The following is an 18,954-nucleotide window of genomic DNA, read 5'->3' on the forward strand; positions in this document are numbered from 1 at the left end:
TTGAGAATATTTGCCTTGTTCCAGTTCCTTGTACATTTTCAGAGTAACCACTCCTGCAAATGTCAGATGTCTACCTGTGAAAAGAAAGCAATAGATTTTTGACTTTATTTGTTGTGATTTCCAAGAGATGCTCTCCTACCCTCTGCCTACTTTTCTCCCTCTGTGGATAAAACTCTTTAGTGGAAATGGGCAAAATGTTTTGCTTTGATTTAGATTCCACAGGATGAGATAGTCAGAAAGCAAATGGTCTGAAAACAGGGAAGAGTTTAGTGTATTTTGGAAAAAAAATCAAGGTATGTCGTTAACTACTCTAAAGGGGAACCTCTTTACTTGTGCCCCCCCCCCAATCTTTTGCACATGTTTACATGAATAATTCTTTTCTAGAAAAAGGTATATTCTTAATCCAATAACTGCAGGGCCTAACTGTACTACACTCCATGCTTTCAGTATCCAACACCGACTTCTTATTTTTGTAGATCCCCTTACTATCTTAAAATGCCTCTCTAAGGATATCATTATGTCTTGTCTTGAAAGCCTAAATAGTGGCTAAATACTAATTCTTACTCACATGAGATGGCATATGGCGAGGGATGCCATTCCAGTGCAATTGGGGAAAAACTGCCACTTACCCAATCACAAAGCTCTCCTAAAAGGAAAAAAAAATATCTATAATTCCAAGTAATTTATGTTGATACTCTCCTGATTCAAGGAAATCATGATTGAGTACCTCCCCCCATCCCCTCTTAAATGTGCGTTGTGCTTGAAAACTTGCTTCCAAAGAGTAGTATATGGAAAAAGGGAAAAAATAACTGTACAGTAGCTATTGTAAACATTACTAAAAACTTGGCAAATACAATGGTGGCCAGGTATTTGAAGTTAACATCAACCATGGAAGACAGGTTGGTAGCATGCACACTTGGTTTGATGGGATAAGAGCAGCAGTTCACCTCTGTTGCTTTCCTCTCAACAACTCATAACCCCAGTCTCACTGTGAGAAGAATATCAGACAAACCCAAACTGAGGGATATTCTACCAAAAAAATCTGACAAGTATTTCTTAAAACTGTCAAGATCATAATAAACAAGAAAAGCCTCAAAAATTGTCACAGGCCAGAGACTAAGGAGTTAGACAACAAAATATAATGTTGATATTACAGAAAAATGACATTAAGAAAAAACTAGTAAAACTCTAATAAAATATGGAATTCAGTTAATAGTAATGGTGCTCTGAAGAGACTAATAACATTTTTTGGCAATAGTAATGTACCAATATTGATATCTTTATTGTGACAAATGGTAGTGTAAGATGTTATAATAGGGAAAATTGGTTGAGGGGTATACTGGAGCTCTACTAACTTTTCTGCAAATCTAAAACCTCTAAAATGAAAAGTTTATATATGAGAAAGCAATTAATACATTACTACTTAAAGCCATGCAAATAGCATCTGATATTAAATTTAAGAAAGATATATAGACTTTTTACTTGTATTGATATTTTAAAATCTTTTAAAATTGGAAGATACAGTAAAAATAGGGTGAAGGAAAAAGAAAGCTGGAAATGAACATTACTTGAATGCTATTATTTATTAGGCACATTTCTGAACTTTCATCCATCTTATCTCCTTTAAATCTATAGCAAGAGTCCCATTACATTGAGGAGAAAATTGAGGCTGAAAGTATGGGAAACAACTCAGGGTCTTATAGCTACAAAATCCATAGAAGATATAAGAATAAAAGTCAGGGAGTGGAAGAATGGAAAGGAACTATAAAGAGCTGAGGGATGCAGGGAAGGGAGGCAGAAGGAAGAGGGTGAGTCAAGATCCCCAGGACTCTCCACGATTTTGTGATGATGGATGTGTTTTCTGGCATGGTACTCTGAAGAGACTAATAACAATTTTTGGCAACTTATAACTGTTAAGGTTGAAGTCTATGACAGTGAATTTTAAATAGATTTGAGATCATTTTCTGTTTTCTTACAAGATTATATACAACTATGTAATGATTTGATTTCCCATGTTTTATTGATAAAAATTCTTTCTATGGATTCAAGTTACACTAAAGTTTTCTTATAAATTCATATGAGAAAGCCTCAAAAATACTGAACTTTTTTACATTTTGGATGCCATAACCATAACTAAAGATACATGCCTAACACTGAATAAATAAGCTTTGACACAAAGCATTGATGCTTACTTCTCATTATGTAATTTATTAATAAGACAAGGATAATGTATGTGTTTCTGTAAAATTTTCTTCTGAATAATGCTATGGGGACAGGGTCTTTGTTTGATTAGACTCTTGGACACTCTGGCTCTCACTCTTTTCTATTATCACCTGGCTAGCAGGCATTTTGTTAAAAGATATGGCTTGATTAGTGTAGACAAATATCACTACTTCTGTTCACAGGAATAGATTTTTTTTTTTTTCGGTCAAAGATACATCTAGCCAGAAAGAGTCTCTTCATCCCAGTGGTTAATAATGTATTTCATCATGAATTTATTTTATTCCAGTGTCAGACCATCAGAAGATATAAATTTAGGCATAAAATATAAGGAAAGAAGTACCTGCATGAAAGAAACACAAAAACCTTATTATGGTGAAGTTATAAAAAAATCATTCAGTAAGTAGTCTCTGTTGTTAATGTATTTTTATAATGTTATTTAATAGATTAGTGTGAATACAAATGGCTACTCTGCGTGTTGGGAATGTACCTATTCCTTAATAAACATGAACGTAATGTCCTGTGAACCCCATTTAACAAAGGAGAAAATTGAGGTACAGAGACATTAAGTCACCTGTCCAAGGCCCCACAGAATACTAGCGGAAAAAGTGTAAGGTCTAAGTCAGTGTGTTGGACCACTCTTGCATTGCTATTAAAAAATGCCAGAAACTATATAATTTATTTTTTAAAAAAGAGGTTTAATTGGCTCACAGTTCTGCAGACTGTACAGGAACCATAATGTTGGCATCTGCTTGGTGGAAGGTGAAGCAATAGCAGGCACGTCACAGGGTGGGAGCAGGAGCAAGAGGGAGTGGGGGAGGTGCTACACACTTTAAACAGCCAGATCTCTGAGGACTCATTACCATGAGGACAGCACTAAGCCATGAGGGATCCACCCTCATGACCTGAACACCTCTCAACAGGCCTCACCTCCAACACTAGGGATTACATTTCAGCATGAGATTTGGGCAGGGATAAGTATCCAGGGTATATCATTCCATCCCTGGCACCTCCAAATCTCATGTCCTTCTCCCATTGCAAAATAAAACCACTCCTTCCCAATAGTCCTCCAAAGTCTTAACTCATTCCAGCATTAACTTAAAAGTACAAAGTTCAAAGTCTCATTTGAAACAAAGTAAGCTTCTTCCACCTATAAGCCTGTAAAATAAAAAACAAGTCATTTACTTCCAAGATAAAATGGGTGGTGAGGGGTGGCGGTGGGGGTGGGGGTGCGGGGTGGGTGAGATAGGCATTGGGTAAACATTTTCATTCCAAAAGGAGAAATTGGCCAAAAGACAGGGGCTATAGGCTCCAGGCAAGTCTGAAATTCAACAGGGCAGTCATTACATCTTAAAGCTCCAAAATAATCTCCTTTGATTCCATGCCCACATCCAGGGCACAATGGCACCAAGGGTAGGCTCCCAAGGTCTTGCACAGGTCTGCCACTGTGTCTCTGCAGGGTACAGCCCCTGTGGTTGTTCTCATGGGTTAGAGTTGAGTGCCTGCAGCTTTTTCAGGCGTAGGATGCAGCTGCTAGTGAATCTACCATTCTCAAGTGCAGAGAACAGTGGCCCTCTTTACAGAGCTCCACTAGGCAGTGCCCCAGTGGGGACTCTGCATGAGACCTCCAACCCTACATTTCCCCTCTGCACTGTGCTAGTAGATGTTCTCTGTGAGGGGTCTGCCCTGCAGCAGGTTTCTTGCTGGGCACCCAGGATTTTTTTTTATATTCTCTGAAATCTAAGTGAGGCTGCCAAGCCTCCTTCTCTCTTGCACTCTATTTACCTGCAGGCTTAGCATCACATGGAAGCCACCAAAGCTTGTGGCTTACTCACTCTAGAGTGGCTGCCTGAGTTGTATCGGGCTCTTTGAGCCACAGCTGGAGCTGGAGCAGCAGGGATATGGAGAACAGTGCTATAGTCCTTGTAGGCCTGTGGGCCTGTGATGGGAGGGGCTGTCTAGAAGGCCTTCAAGGCCTTTTTCCTGTTGTCTTGGATATTAGCTCTTGGCTCTCTTTTAGTTATACAGATCTCTTTGGCAAATGGTTGCTCCAGAGCCTGCTTGAATTCCTCTCCTGATAATGCTTTTTGTTTGTTTGTTTGCCACATGACTGGGCTTCAAATTTCCTAAAGATTTATACTCTGCTTTTTCTTTAAATATAACTTCCAACTTTTAATCATTTCTTTGCTCCTACATCTAAGCTAGGCTATTAGAAGCAGCCAGGGAATATCTTGATGCTCTGTTGTGTAGAAATTTCTTCTGCTAGATACCCTAAATTATCAGTGTTAAGTTCAAGCTTCCACAGATGCCTAGGCCATGAACACAATGCAGCTGAAGTCTTTGGTAAGGCATAATATGGGTGACCTTTGCTCCAGTTCCCAGTACGTTCTTCATTTCCATCTGAGACCTTGTCGGCCTGTACTTCACTGTGCACATCACTGGCAGCGTTTTGGCTACTACTATTTAACCAGTCTCTAAGAATTTCCAAAATTCCCCTCATCTTCCTGTCTTCTGAGTTCTCCAGACTCTTCCAAGCTCTGCCGACTAGCCAGATCCAAAGCCACTTGCACATTTTTAGGTATCTTTTTAGCAATGCCCCACTCTTGGTACCAATTTTCTGTGTCAGGCCATTTTTGCATTGCTGTAAAGAAATATCTGAGACTAGGTAATTTATAAAGAAAAGGGATTTAATTGGGTCACCGTTCTGCAGGCTGTACAGGTATGGCACCAACATTTGCCCACCTTCTGGTGAGGGCCTCAGAAATCTTACAATGATGGTGGAGGTGAAGGGGAAGCAGGCAATATCACATGGTGAAAGTAGGAGCAAGTTGGGGGTAGTGCCACACACAGTTAAACCACCAGATCTTGTGAGAACTCACTCACTATTGCAAAGACAGCACCAAGGGAATGGCACTAAACAATTCATGAAAAATATATCCCCATGATCCAGTCATCTTCTACCAGGCCCCATCTCCAACACTGGGGATTACAATTCAATGTGAGATTTAGAGGGGACAAATATCCTAACTGTATTAGTCAGAAAATATGTGTGAAGTACCTAATACAGTTCTAAAAGAAGAGATGGCACCAGAATTTTTATTCTTTCCCTTAAGTGTTTAAGAAATGAAGATGAATAAAAACTAGTTTTGCTCTCAGAAATCCTGAAGCCACACAGAACAATGCATTAGTCTAGTTGTTGACTGACCAGAAAAGAATTGTAAGACCAGTAACCTAAAACAAAGGAATCATTATTATACTAAGGTATATTGTTTAGAAACATAGATGAGAATCCTTCCTGAAGCTTTATTTTATATTAAAAATATGTTACTTACTGCAAAATAATCTTTTCAACTTATGTCCAAGGGAATGTCACACTTTCATAGAGCAGATATGTTGATTTCTAAATTTCTGATGAAATGTTGCTGTAAAAAGCTGCCTAATTATTTGTTAACATTCAATGCCCATTTACCAAGTAATCGCCACAGATTTTTTGTTAGGTTTACATGAGATAGATATGTAAAGCACTTTGACTACTCCCTGGCATATTACAGCAACCAATACAATCTTATTAGTCATGTTGTTATTGTTATACCTCGGAGCATAACCTTTGGGATTAAACATATTTCAACTTAAGTCCATGGTCTGCTATTTAACAGTTACGTGAACTGAGACAAACTACTAAAGCATCCTAAGCCTCAGTTTCCTCATCTGTCTTAAGGGCACAATAATACCTTACATGTTGTAAAGATTTCTTCTTTAATTTGACATAGCACATTAAGTTTTCAAGGAGTGGTCCCTGGCCTAGCACCATAAGCATCAACTGGAACTTACTAGAAATGTAAATTATGGGACCCTCATCCCTGCTTTCCTCCATTAGTCAGAAGCCAAGGGGGTCACACAGCAGTCTGTGTTTTAGTAAGCCTCCAGGTAATTCTGATGCCTGTTATAGTTTGAAATCCACTGACATAAAACAAGACTTGTTCCGTATCAGCTGCTGAATATGGATTAGTTTCCTTTTCTTAGGTACTGAGCCACCATCATGACAAAAACCCCGTTCCTACCTTCACAGAACTAACAAAGAAACATAAAATTATATCTCAAATTGAGCTTTTATAGATTTCCATGCTATTATCCAATTATTACATGAAGCACAGAGAATTTCTTTTCACTTTGTTCAAGACTTTGCCTTTGAGAGCATGATTAAAATAGATTTCTATCATCTCATTGTGTGCATAATAAATACAGTAACACAACTCTGGTTTATTTGATAACATTATTTAAAAAGTACCTGCCAATTCAAAATTTTAGATGTTTTGTTAAACTAAGCACTGAAAAAATAGATTCCATTTCACAAAGGATACAATTTTCTTGTAGATAAAAGAAAAACTGGAGCTTTTCCAAAACTGCAGAATATTCATTTTCAAGGGAAAATAGCAGAAAAATACAAAATAAAAAAAATGAATGGGAAGCCTTGAGTTCCTTTTGGTTCCTTTGAATAAAAAGCACTATGGATTTATTTTGAACAGCTGTGTTTATAGGGTTTGCAGATCACTGCAGCTGTACCTGCTGAGTAATAGGAAGGTTAAATTTATAAATGTTAACTTGGAAATGTGCTAGCTCTTTCCAAAGAATTAATGATATTGTACTCTTTTTCTCCCTGTCTTCCTCTAAAACCTGCTGTTGTGAAGGTGCATTTAGGTCATTAAGCATTGGAGTCCTGGAAGAGCTGCCGGAAGTGAATAAACCTGCTTTCCTTCTAGACCCTGAGAAATACTTTAGGAAAGAGCCAGAGGAGGAGCGTCCCCAAATTCCAGAGGCCCCGTCACTTTTTGACAGTAAGTTCTCAGCCATCATACACCTCTACTATCCCTTTTCATGAAACTTAATCATTTAAAAATAGAGTAGAAAAGCATGAAAATAACAAGTGTTTGCCTTGTAGGTTGCCGTGAAACAAAGTGTGGTTTGACTGTTAAGATTTATAGTTCAGCTGCTGATCTGTGCTCTCAGATAGGACAGCCAACAGGCTGGGATATATGAAATGAATATTTTTAATTTGTTCCTTTTCTGAAGTTAGAATGCCACGAACACGTATCCATGAATCTTCCATGGATGAGAATCTCTCTCCCCAAATAACCTTAATTTTCAAAACCGATGCTGGAGGAAGCCATCATAAGACCACTTTAGAACACAGTGTCTGGCAATCTTGTTTTATTTTCATGTGAAACACTCTAAATAGAGACGACTTAAAATGTATTGTCTTAAAGTCTTCCAGCTGCAGAGCTAGGCTAATGAGATGAGAAGACAAGAAAGCTTAAGTTAGAAACTATAAGTGAATGATGTCTAAAGATATAGAAACAAGATGTACAAAATAATTCTTTATTTTTCGGACTATTATAGTCTTCTGAGTTCTTAAAAGTTTGAGGAATAATTCTGTAGAAAAATTCTTCCAGCAAAGAAGGGCCCTGTGGGAGAATGGGTAACACAACCTGATTCTCAGTGAAGCACTCAGAAAGCATATGGACACTGCAGGGAAGCTCATTTAAAATAATTAATAAAAAGTTCAAGTTTTCAGCTTGTAAGAATCAGAAAAAATCAGAATTAAACTAAGCCATCTGAGATCTGTGGTTTCAAAACTGTTAAAATCCTCTGAGCTGGGATTCAGCATCATCCTTGAGAAATAATAATGTTTGCAGTAGAAAGGTGTTTCCTTATATCCACAGTAGGGGAAGTTTAAGAGTCTCCTTTTTGCTTTGTGCCTATGGAAAGGGAGAACAGCTGGTCAACATTTTTGTTGTTGTTGAAATTCTACTTATAGGCAAGGTACAGCTGTCATACTTCATTACCATAGTTTACAGTCTAATTATTATCAGGTATTTTTTTTCTTTTTCTTTTAAAAAAAACATTTTCTTAGAATTTCTCTTTGCTTTCTCTTGTGTGGGTAATCTATGGTTTCTGCTCATTTCTCTTAAAAATGAAGCCAGAACTTTAGGGCTTTTTTGCGGGCTCAGAAAATGATACCCCAAAATATGCCACTTTGGCATGTTAAGTGCTTTGAATGAAGTGGATTGAAAGGCTTCAGAACCAGTCTCTCTTACCTTCTCCTGCTGTCTACTCTGCTTTTCCTTTCCAAGTTCAGGGAGGGTTTCTCTCTGAAATTCCCTTATCTGACTGAGGAGGGTTCTTCCTAAAGAAATGCAACTGTGTTGAACCCCCTCTCTAGGAATCTCATCAAACAACCAGGAAATGTTATTTATCAGAGGAGAAATTAAAAGTCATCACCACATCCAAACAGGCTATTGCCTACTTTTCTGGAGGGTGCTCTAAAATAACTCTTTTTTAACCTAAAAGACTACCTGCAAAATAAGACAACCTTTGTTCACAGTGCAGTTCTACCCCTCACCTTTTAAAACTTGTCATCAGCTCCCCCAGAGCACAAAGAAACTTTGTCCTGGGCTATTTTCTGTTCCTTGGGCTCATTCATTTCCCCTATAAAGTATTTATTCTTCCTGTAAAATTGCCTACCCCTCTCACCCTCCCTCCTCCACCCTGCCATTTGCCATTTCCCTCTTCTCTGTGAATAGAGTATTTAAACTTCAACCCTCTGGCCCTTCTTTGAGTTTCATATTTTGTGGGGTTTTCATGCACATGTGTACATTAATAAATTTGTATATTATTACCTGTTAATCTTCGTGTTTTCAATTTACCTCAATAAGCTCAATTGCCCAACCTCCAGAGGGAAGGTTTAAACTCCCCTACAGCTCTAAATAACTCTTAGTGTGGCTGATAAGGATTTCAGTCTGTCATCCCATCATTTTTCACCAGGATGATTCACTTTTAAGAATGAAATGGGGGCTGGGCATGGTGGCTCATGCCTGTAATCCCAGCACACTGGGAGGCCAAGGCGGGCGGATCATGAGGTCAGGAGATTGAGGCCATCCTGGCCAACATGTTGAAACTCTGTCTCTACTAAAATATAAAAAATTAGCTGGGCATGGTAGTGTGCGCCTGTTGTCCCAGCTACACAGGAGGCTGAGGCAGGTGAATCTCTTGAACTCGGAAGGTGGAGGCCAAAATTGCACCACTGCACTAGCCTGTTGGGGGAAAAAAAAAGAATGAATATGGGAAGTACTTATCTTGTCCTTGTGAGCCACAAACAGACATGAAACAGGAACGACCAGTAAAAAAAGATCCAGACATAGGACAAGGTTGTAAAGATAGTCCAGATACAGGTATACATACAGGAGGAAACCAAGACAGAAAATGGAGTCAGAATTGAGGAAAGATGAATAGGTGACAGAGAATATGCAAAAGCTGGAGGAAAGAAGCGAGAGAGACAGGTAATGAGAGCAGAAAAGACCTGTCTTCAGTGGGTGAGAGTTCCTGCTTCTATGAAGAATCTTTTATATAATCTGTGGCAGAAGGAAGCCACACATGAATTCTTCATATGGGCAGGGAAGATGTGTGGGTGAAGAGGTGGGGTTAATGGCTGGGCAGAAATAACCAAAATACCTAAAAGACTCTAATAAATTTTCAAAGAGAATTTTTTTTCCCCTGGATTTCTTATTAAAATTTCCGGTAACTTCCCCACGGTTTTTTAAAAATGTTTTCTTTCTTTTGGTTTTTTATTTTCTTTCTTCAGTTTTTCTTTCTTTACTTCCCTGTTTTGAAAGTATTTCCTCTTACTTACCTTTTCTGCAAGTGAAAATAATTTTCTTTTAAAAGCTTCACCAACTTGTGAGAGAAACAGATACAGATTATTGATGACATAGGACACCACCAATGAGGTTCCATGAAAATGCCAGGAAAAAAGTTTGACTCATTCTGGCTGGAGCATGGGAAAGAATTCAGTCACATTCGAGCGGGGACTTAAAGGATGAGTACGTCAAAGATGAGGGAGAAAACAAGGAAATAGTGAGGAAGGACATATCAAGGTTGAGGAAAGAGCAGAAGTCAAAATGAATCCAAGTTGGCTACAATGAGTGACTTCAGGTATTGAGACATTAACTGAGTTTTACACGTGTTAGTAGAGGTAAAGTAAAATGTGTTTGGAATGTGTTAAGTTAGAGGTACTGGTGTGCCATTTACAAATAAAATTCTGGAGGATTGAAGCAGATTGTATATACATTCTGTGATATCATAGAGTCTTTCACAAGCAGATACTGAAATAATGTTTGTTCATTCTTGTATTTAGCTTTTCCTAGGCTAGATATTGCATATAGTAGCATTTGTGCTGGATGCTGAAGATGCAGAGATAATATGTAGATACCCAGCCTTCAGAGATCTTGACATCGAAGTGGAGTGGGGAAATAGATAAATAGACAAATAATTATATTCTACAACAAGGGCTGTGATAGAGATACATACTGCATACTATGGGAACACATGAAAATCCAGAGATGACTTTTCAGGAAAACCAGAGTATACCCGAACTAGATGTTAAAAGTTAAGTTGCTATGAGCCAGGTTGGGGAAAAAAAAAAAAAAAAAAAAGCGAGGGATGATACTCTGGTAGAGGAGTGGTATAGGCAGCTCTAAGGTGGTATAAATAATATGGTGTGCTAAGGGAGTTACATGTAGTTGCTACTGGCTGGGTTCTAGAAGGAGCTTGAAGAAAATGAGGCTAGACAGGTAGGTGGGGGGCAATGGAGCATCTAGTAAACTATACTAAGGACTTTGACATTTATTTAATCAGAAGTAGGGAGCTATTGAAATATTTTAATCATTCTGAATTTTACCATTTTATATCCTATATTACTTCTTCAATGTTTATTTTTATTTGTATTATTCTTAAAGTGATTGTTCTAGAAGTTACAATGCTTTTTCCTGTGCTCTTTATTCCTTCTTGTGACACTAGGCTTTCATCTGAGACTATTTTCCTTTGGTCTGAAGAATTTTCTACAGAATTTCTTAAAATATGGGCCTGCTTGTGAATAATTTTCTCAGCTTTTAGATGTCTGAAAAATGCATTTATTTCATTTTGACTTTGGAAGGATATTTTCATTGGATTTAAAACTCTAGATGTCAGGGTTGTTGTTATTGTTGCTGTTTCAACTTTTTAAAGTTAACATATTTCCCTGCATCCATAGTTTCTGTTTAAAATCCTGCTCTTAATATTATTGAATCATCTTATTCTGGCTGCTTTTAAAATCTTTCTCTTTAGCCTTGGTTTTCAGATGTTTCACTGTGATGAGTCTAAGTACTGTTTTGTGTGTGTGTGTGTGTGTGTGTGTGTGTGTGTGTATTTATGCTACTTGGGGTTCATAGAAAGTTATCGAATGCATCTTTCTTCAATTTTGAATAATTCTCAGCCATTATCTTTATCCAAATTATGTTTTATTCTATTCCTGCTCTCTTCTGTGATGGAATAGCAATTACACATATGCTAGACTGTTTAATTATATCACAAATGTTTTTGATGCTCTTTTAATAAGTGGAATTAAATAATGGAATAAATAAAATGGAAAAACATTTTATTTCTTTAGGTAGGCTTCAGTTTGTATATTTTATATTGACCAGTCTGCTTTTACACCCATCTAATCAGTTCCCAGTTTCAGATTATACATTTATGTATATCTGAAATTATATATATACACACATATTTTTATACTTTCAGTTTTAGAATGCCACTTGAATCTCTTTTATACAGATTATAGTTCTCAGTTAAATTTTTTTCATCCATTTTGTTCATCTTTTCTCTCTGTTTTTGAAACATGTTTATAATGGTAATTTTTAAAGTCCTGGTTGACTAACTCCAATATCTGGATAATCCTTGGGTTGCTTCTAATACATGTTTTTTTTCCTCTTGGTTTTTAGTCTCATTTCTCCTGCTTCTCTACAAGTCCTGTAATTTTTTATTATATGACAGAAAATTTAAAAGATCTATAGACACCAAAATTAATATTTTCTCTCAGCAATCCGTTCACTCTTTCCTTAATTCAGCAGAGAGAATAAGACGCTGATGACCTTAATCTAATTAGGACTTGCGCCGGGTCAGTGCTGAGGTACAGGTTTAGTTCGGCTTAGTCCACTTCTGATTTCAAATGTCTGTTTTAGGTTTCTCCTTTTAGTGGGGTATTGTCTCCCACGTACTGCAAAACTGCAAAAAACATTACTCTGCATTTCCAGTCCAATCCACAGTCTCCCACACCACCCCAGGGCTCAGAGAACGTCCTATGGGAAAGATGGACCAAACTCTGACATTTCTCTAGATTCCAATACATCACACCAACCCACATAGCCATCAAAACACTTCCAAATTTACTTTTTCTTGATAGAGTCTCTCAGTCGAATGCAGGTCTGTTTCTTAGCAATGCCCAAACATAATAAATCCTCAGAAAGAAGAAAATACTTGCAATTTTAGCTCATCTAGGAAGGGCCCTACCATCTCTGGAATTAGTTATTTTGGTCATCATTGCTTCCACAGCCTTCTGATGGCTTTAAACATATCATTTGTAATTTATCTTTTTTTTTTTTCCTATCTGGTGCAGTGAGAAAGATAACCTGCAACTACCTATTAAATCCTATCCAGAAACAAAATTCCTGTTGAAATGTTTAAAACAAAGTGTCATGACCAGATCTGCATTTTAGAGAAGCGTTCTGAAAACTGTGGTAGATACATTAGTCTGATGGGGCTAGACTGAAGGCAGCAATATTATAGTAATGGGAACTTGTGTGCGTCAGCTCTCTGCTTTTGAGTCATCACTTCGCCTTCTACTATTTGTTTATATCTGAATAAATTATTCACCCTATTAAGTCTCAGTTTATTTTTCATCTGTAAAATTGGGATAATGATGCCTGCCTCTTAGAGTTATGTGGGTTGATTATAGCGCAATAGCTAGCACACTAACCATTCACTAGATGATATCTATTATGATTTTGAAGATGAGGAAAACCTAGAAAGGAAATAACTAGCTTGAGAGACATTAAGGAGGTTGAATTTAAAGGATTATGTACCCAATAAGAGATGAATACATGTATGTCAATCAGTCTTCTAGTTTGGGTAACTATGTTGAAGTAAAAAGACTATCACTGAGAGAGGAAATACAGAAGAAGATGATATAGAGTTAGAAAATGACATTAGTTTCTAAGATATGTTGAGATGGAGGTGACTATGGGACACGTACTAAAGAAAGCTGACACTTTTCCAAGAAACTAGCCATCATAGAAAGAAAAAAGAAGTGATAACTGAAAAGAAACTATAGTTGATAGGCCTGTTTTAGAATTAAGTTCAATATTTTTCTTCTGATTTTAGATTTGATGCATGCGTATTATAGAAAATTGACTAGTAAGAAGTAAGCAGAACTCTAAGGAATATAGGAATAGGAAAATGAAAGAGCAGCCACTACTTCCCAGGCCTGAGATATATTGACCAAGGAAGAGTCCTACTCATCCCAGGGCTGCCTCACTGAATGGCAAACCCACAGAGATGCTGTATGTGGAACTTACCAGAAATCTACCACCAGGGTTTCAGGAGAAACTATCCATAGGAAGGTGCTGTTTTTCAGAACTTACTGCAAACCCATTAAGAGGGTACAGGGGAGGCTGTTCACACGGAAGAGTCACACAGTTGGCCTCTTGCTTGTCAAGGATATTATGGAAAACCATTCATGGAGTGGTACCAGATAGTTGGCATATTGCTGACAGGGGAAACTGCTAGCTCTGGGTTCTGGAGAAGCCTTACCTGCGTTGCCGGAGTCTGGTGCTGGAAAAGCTACTGCAAGAGCTTGGTACTGGAGAAGTCATCCTATAAGAGCCTGGTGCTGGAGAAACTGCAGGGCAGGATTCTTGGGAGAGGAGCACAGAGAAACTAGAACTTGGAAGACAAATCCATTTCTCCTCCAGTGTCTCTCCATTGCCCCTTAGCCAACAGCATGCCAGCTAGCAAAGGAGACATTGTAGGCTTGAGTCTGTCATCACAGAGCAGGCATCAAAAAGTTTGGGCAATACATTTGGGCATATTCTCATCTTATCTGCCCCTTCATGCTTGTTCTCCACTCCTGGTCCTTCTACATCATGTTAGGACCTTTAAAATTACAGTTTTATCCCCAGTAAGTTATAAGGTGTAACGGTTGTCTTTGGGGGTGGGGGTGGGAATTGCAATTTATAAAGAGAATAAACCATGGAAACAATATAGGTATAAAGACAAAATTTTGAGCGTAAGACTGGTTTCAAAACAAAGTTCTACTACTTACTAGCTTTGTAAACTTAAGCAATTCAAGTAAACACTGTGTGCCTTAGTTTCCTCAACTGAACACAGGCTTCATCTTATTTATCATCATAATGTTTCTGTGAACATTAAATGATGTAACCCATGTGAAGCCCTTAGCACAGTGCCTGATACCTAGTAAGACTTGGATACATTTTATTTACTGGTAATGTTCTGTATCTGTATTATTATTCAACTAAATAGTTCTACAGTGTAGGAATTACTATTCCCCACGTTTTTTATATGAAGAATTGTGGCATAAAGAATTCAAATAACTGACCTAAGTTCACATAGATAGTAAAGGTAGAGCCTAGATGGGAATGCTAAAAAACTGACTCAGGTGTTTATGCTATTAATATTTCTAAATGCAGCCTCCCCTGTTCAAATAGTATTCAAATCCAATTCCCTAGTTGCTTATTCTTGCTCTTATTTCTAAAACCAGCCATTTTTACTGTATTACCTCTTTTTATTATTTTCATTTAAAATTGTTCATCTTTTCAGAAGGATAATGCTGAATTTAAAAATCGTTATTATAAAACAACACTTCAAAAAAACCTCAATTACCAATATATTTCTCCTGCACACTATCATTACAGAATCTACCTTATGTCTTTGTACTGCATTTTACCCACCTTGCTGCAATCTCCATAATTACCTCATGCATAAGTTATTTGGCAATTGTACAATGAGAGGCATTTTGCCAGTTTCACTTTCAATGTCCTAAACTATCACTTTGGAACTTGGGACGGTTTTCAAACACTTTAAAATCCCCAGGTGATGTTTTAGCCGTATCTGCTGGGTTTTTTATGTCCTTTGGTATTCTCTTTCTTTCCCTTTCAACTTGAAACATCTTTCTTCGCACTTACCTTTAAGCTTTCAAGTTGTTCCCAGTTGGTTCTTAAACAGCTTGAAACCCCTCTTTGATATGCCTTATTCAAAATCCTGGAAGCTACTTAGAACTGGCTCTGGGTCAGGTTTTGCCAGTAAATTCCCCAGGACCCATTCACATTGTATCTGTAAAATCTTTAAAACTTGAAACAGTGTGGAGAAAATGCTCTATTAGTGATACTTCAGGTGAATTGTTTTGTTGTAGCTGTTGTTGTTCTGTGAAAGACAAAGTGTATGAAACAAAGAGATGGTTTTATTCAGCCTACTGCAGTACGGAGGAAGTTCATTAAACAGGAACATCTCAAAGACAAGAAAGGAGGTCTGAGCTTTTGTAGAGATAGGTAGATGAGGAAGTCATCTATGTTTCTTATAGGACTCATGTGGAAGGAAAGAGAGGGTCTTAGAATATATGAGAGGAGAGGAGTCCTTTGTGGTTAGCTGTTTCTAGAACATGAAAGGGTAGAGAGATTTCTTAAATGTCTTCACTTTCGAGGAGCACTGGACTGAGGTAAAGTTCAGCATTGTCAGTCTCATCCACCTTTTGTTTAAGAAAAATGAGTATCACTCATTGCTGAACAACGTAGTAGTGATCCTAAAGCTCCTGGGTGGGGCAAAGCAGAGTCTCAGAAATAGCCTCTCAGGGGTTCTTGTTGGTGTTGCTCGTACAAAACCACTTGAATTTATATTGCCAGGTGGAGGCAAAGGTCAGCTGTTTTGAAGTCCTGAAGATCCTGGGAGAAAGGGATAGCTGCAAGGCAACCAAAAGTCTATATGGGGATCTGGGATGTCAGGTTTTAGTTCTTGGTAATGTCCTTAGGTGGGAGGGAGAAAAACTGAAAATATTAGTTTGGAAAGTAGTAGTTAAATGTGGAAAAAAACCACATAAGATTGAAAAGTTTGGAGAGTTGACAATTTGTGCAAGGTAGCAGACTCCAGTCCAATTTGAAGTAAATCCCAAAAGTGGTGTTTCCAAGGAGAAGAGGAAATCAAATCTCTAGTAGATAAGAAAAGTTTGCATGTCCATCAGAGACTTGCAACTTGTAAAGAGGGACAAAAATAATTCAAAAACAGTGAACTCAACCAGAATCTAACAACCCAGAAGGGTGTGCTGGAGATAATACATAGGATTTCATTGGAACACACAATGTTTCACATTACCCCTTAAACTACAGATGAAAAATATACACGTAAGCTTTTAGTAAAATCTAGTTTAATGTATCTTTGTTTTAGAATATTATTTTAAATCTAGCACCAGTAAAGAAAAATAATCTTTGATATTACATAAAAGTTCTTACTTGAACAAATAATTAAAATGCAGGAAGAAAGCATTCATAGATATATACATTGACTATATGATAAACGAGAGATTGCTACACATGGCTTACCTCAGAACCTTTTAGATAGTGAACATCTAGAATGAACAGAAAACTCGGGGGCATTTTAAAAGTAGAAATCCTTCCTATTGCTCTACATTTTTGTTTACATAACACTAAATTATCTCAAAATTCACAAATACAATACACACATACCAAAAGTTGGGATCTATAAAACAGAAGTCATTAATATGTGAACAACATGTTTAAAAGGTTCAACAGGTCCCAAGCAACCATTATTTGAGAGTCATATGAAAACTATTGCAGTATTTTGATTAATCATCAGCACTCTTTCTCACCAACCAGTTGCTTTGTTGCCTGGTTGTTACCGGATGGTGGCTGAAATAAAAGGACATTTGACAATACTGACCTAGAGCTTAAATTTAGAAATCAGAACCTTGACATCAAGATGCGGGCAGTGGATAGCAGCATGGGCATCACCTGGGAGCTCCTTAGAAATGCAGCATCTCAGGACCCACCCCAGATCTGTTGCATGAGAACTTGTATTTTAACGAGATCCCAGGTGATTCTTATGCACATAAAAGTTTGATAAATAAGGATGATTTGTCTAGAAGACACAAAATAGGACACAGAATAGGAGGAAGAATGTGAATTAGAAAGGAGTTTTCAGAATGCTGTACACTCATAGACAGGTAGTCATTGCATACTACATTACGTAGCTGCCAAGTCCCTTGTTGCCAGGGTATCTTTGTGAGTTTTGCCGCTGTTGTTCAGCTGATATAGTTAGATGCCAATTAGCAGGCAAGGGAAAGACCAGAAGATAATATATAAACCAATTCTTCTGTGTTGAGATCCTTGAATCATTTTATTATAGAGAAAATGTTTTGAATACTTTCCTGACCACCACATCTTTCCTTTTCATCACTGTGAAAACAGCTTTTGGCTATCATTATAACAAACCTTGTCAGGCAGCCAAGTATAAAGAGAAGTGATGAGTATATAAATGTCATATTTTCCCAGGAAGGGAATAGTGAATGTAAGTGGTTACTGATAACACTAGATGTTAATTTTTAAGAACTTGGTTGTGGTTAAATGGATGTATATGTATATATATGATGTGGAGAATCACCCTTTTATCAATATTATAGGGTCCCCAGGTCTCTGGAATGCAGGGATTCCAAAGGGTGAGGAGTGAGCCAAAGCCTTTGCATGCCTGAAAGTTCCTTCATTCATGTGCTCATATATTCAACAAATATACTTTTTGAATCCCTTTCCATGAACCAGATACAATGCTGGGTACTAGAGATATATGGTATACAAAGGCAAACAAAGTCTACTGCTGCTGAATTTATTGTCTAGGAATAGAGATAGGTAATAAGTAAGTAAATAAATAAAGATGATAAGTTTGGAGAGTGATATTGATAAGAGCTAAGAAGAAAATAAAACAAGATAATGTAATAAGGTGACATTCGGAAGAATATCAGTGAAGGTCTCTCTGACATTTAAGCTAAATCCTAAGATAGAAAGTTCTACAAAGATGTTGGGCCAGAATGTCCCAAGCACAGGAAACAAGTATGAAGCCACTGAGAACAAAATTGACATGTTCCAGGGACAGAAAAGAGGTCACCGTTGCTAGAATGGAGTAAGGAGACAGGTATCAGATGAGATTAGAGGGCGATCAGGGGTCTTGTCATGTGGGACCATGTTGCCTGGGCAAAAAATTTGATTTAAGTATAAAGGGAAGCCTTCAGAGGATTTAAAGAGGAATGTGACCTGATGAATCTAGACAGTGTCTGTTGCTCACTATTCTAAGCAAACTACTGTCCAGGATTCTAAATAAGTTATATGGCCTGGGAGGCAAGAAGTTGGAGGCTTGAGGTTCCTAAGCTTGTGATCATATGGGAACTTGAGGGTGCTTTAAGATAAGCTATATATTTATTTATTTATTACTTTTTAAAAATGTCAGCTTTTATTTTAGATACAGGGAACACACGTGCAGGTCTGGTACATAGGTATATTGCACCCGGGTAATGAGCATAGTACTCAATAGGTAGTTTTTCAAACCACGCCCCTCACTCCATCCCTGTCCTAGTAGTCCATAGTGACTATTTTTATCATATTTATGCCCATGTGTGCTCAATGTTTAACCCTTACTTATAAGTGAGAACATGTGGTATTTGGCTTTCTGTTCCTGCATTAATTTGCTTAAGATTATATCTTCCAGCTTCATCAGCATTGCTGCAAAAGACATGATTTCATCTTTTTTATGGTTGCATAGTATTCCATGGTGTGTGTGTGTGTGTGTGTG

At 37.6% G+C, this 18,954-nt stretch overlaps 1 protein-coding gene across 1 annotated transcript in view; it reads left to right on the forward strand.

Moving 5' to 3' along the window:
• The window catches only part of WDR49 (WD repeat domain 49), a 183,541-nt gene that overhangs the window by 154,747 nt on the left and 9,840 nt on the right, over positions 1–18,954 (forward strand). Inside the window, exons 16-17 of the mRNA XM_037988593.2 lie at positions 2,510–2,619; positions 6,909–7,055. Of these exons, the coding sequence (XP_037844521.2) occupies positions 2,510–2,619; positions 6,909–7,055 (257 nt within the window). The remainder of the gene's footprint in view (positions 1–2,509; positions 2,620–6,908; positions 7,056–18,954) is intronic.

This window comes from Chlorocebus sabaeus, chromosome 15 (assembly GCF_047675955.1).
Source record: "Chlorocebus sabaeus isolate Y175 chromosome 15, mChlSab1.0.hap1, whole genome shotgun sequence".
In the NCBI taxonomy this organism is placed as follows: domain Eukaryota; kingdom Metazoa; phylum Chordata; class Mammalia; order Primates; family Cercopithecidae; genus Chlorocebus; species Chlorocebus sabaeus.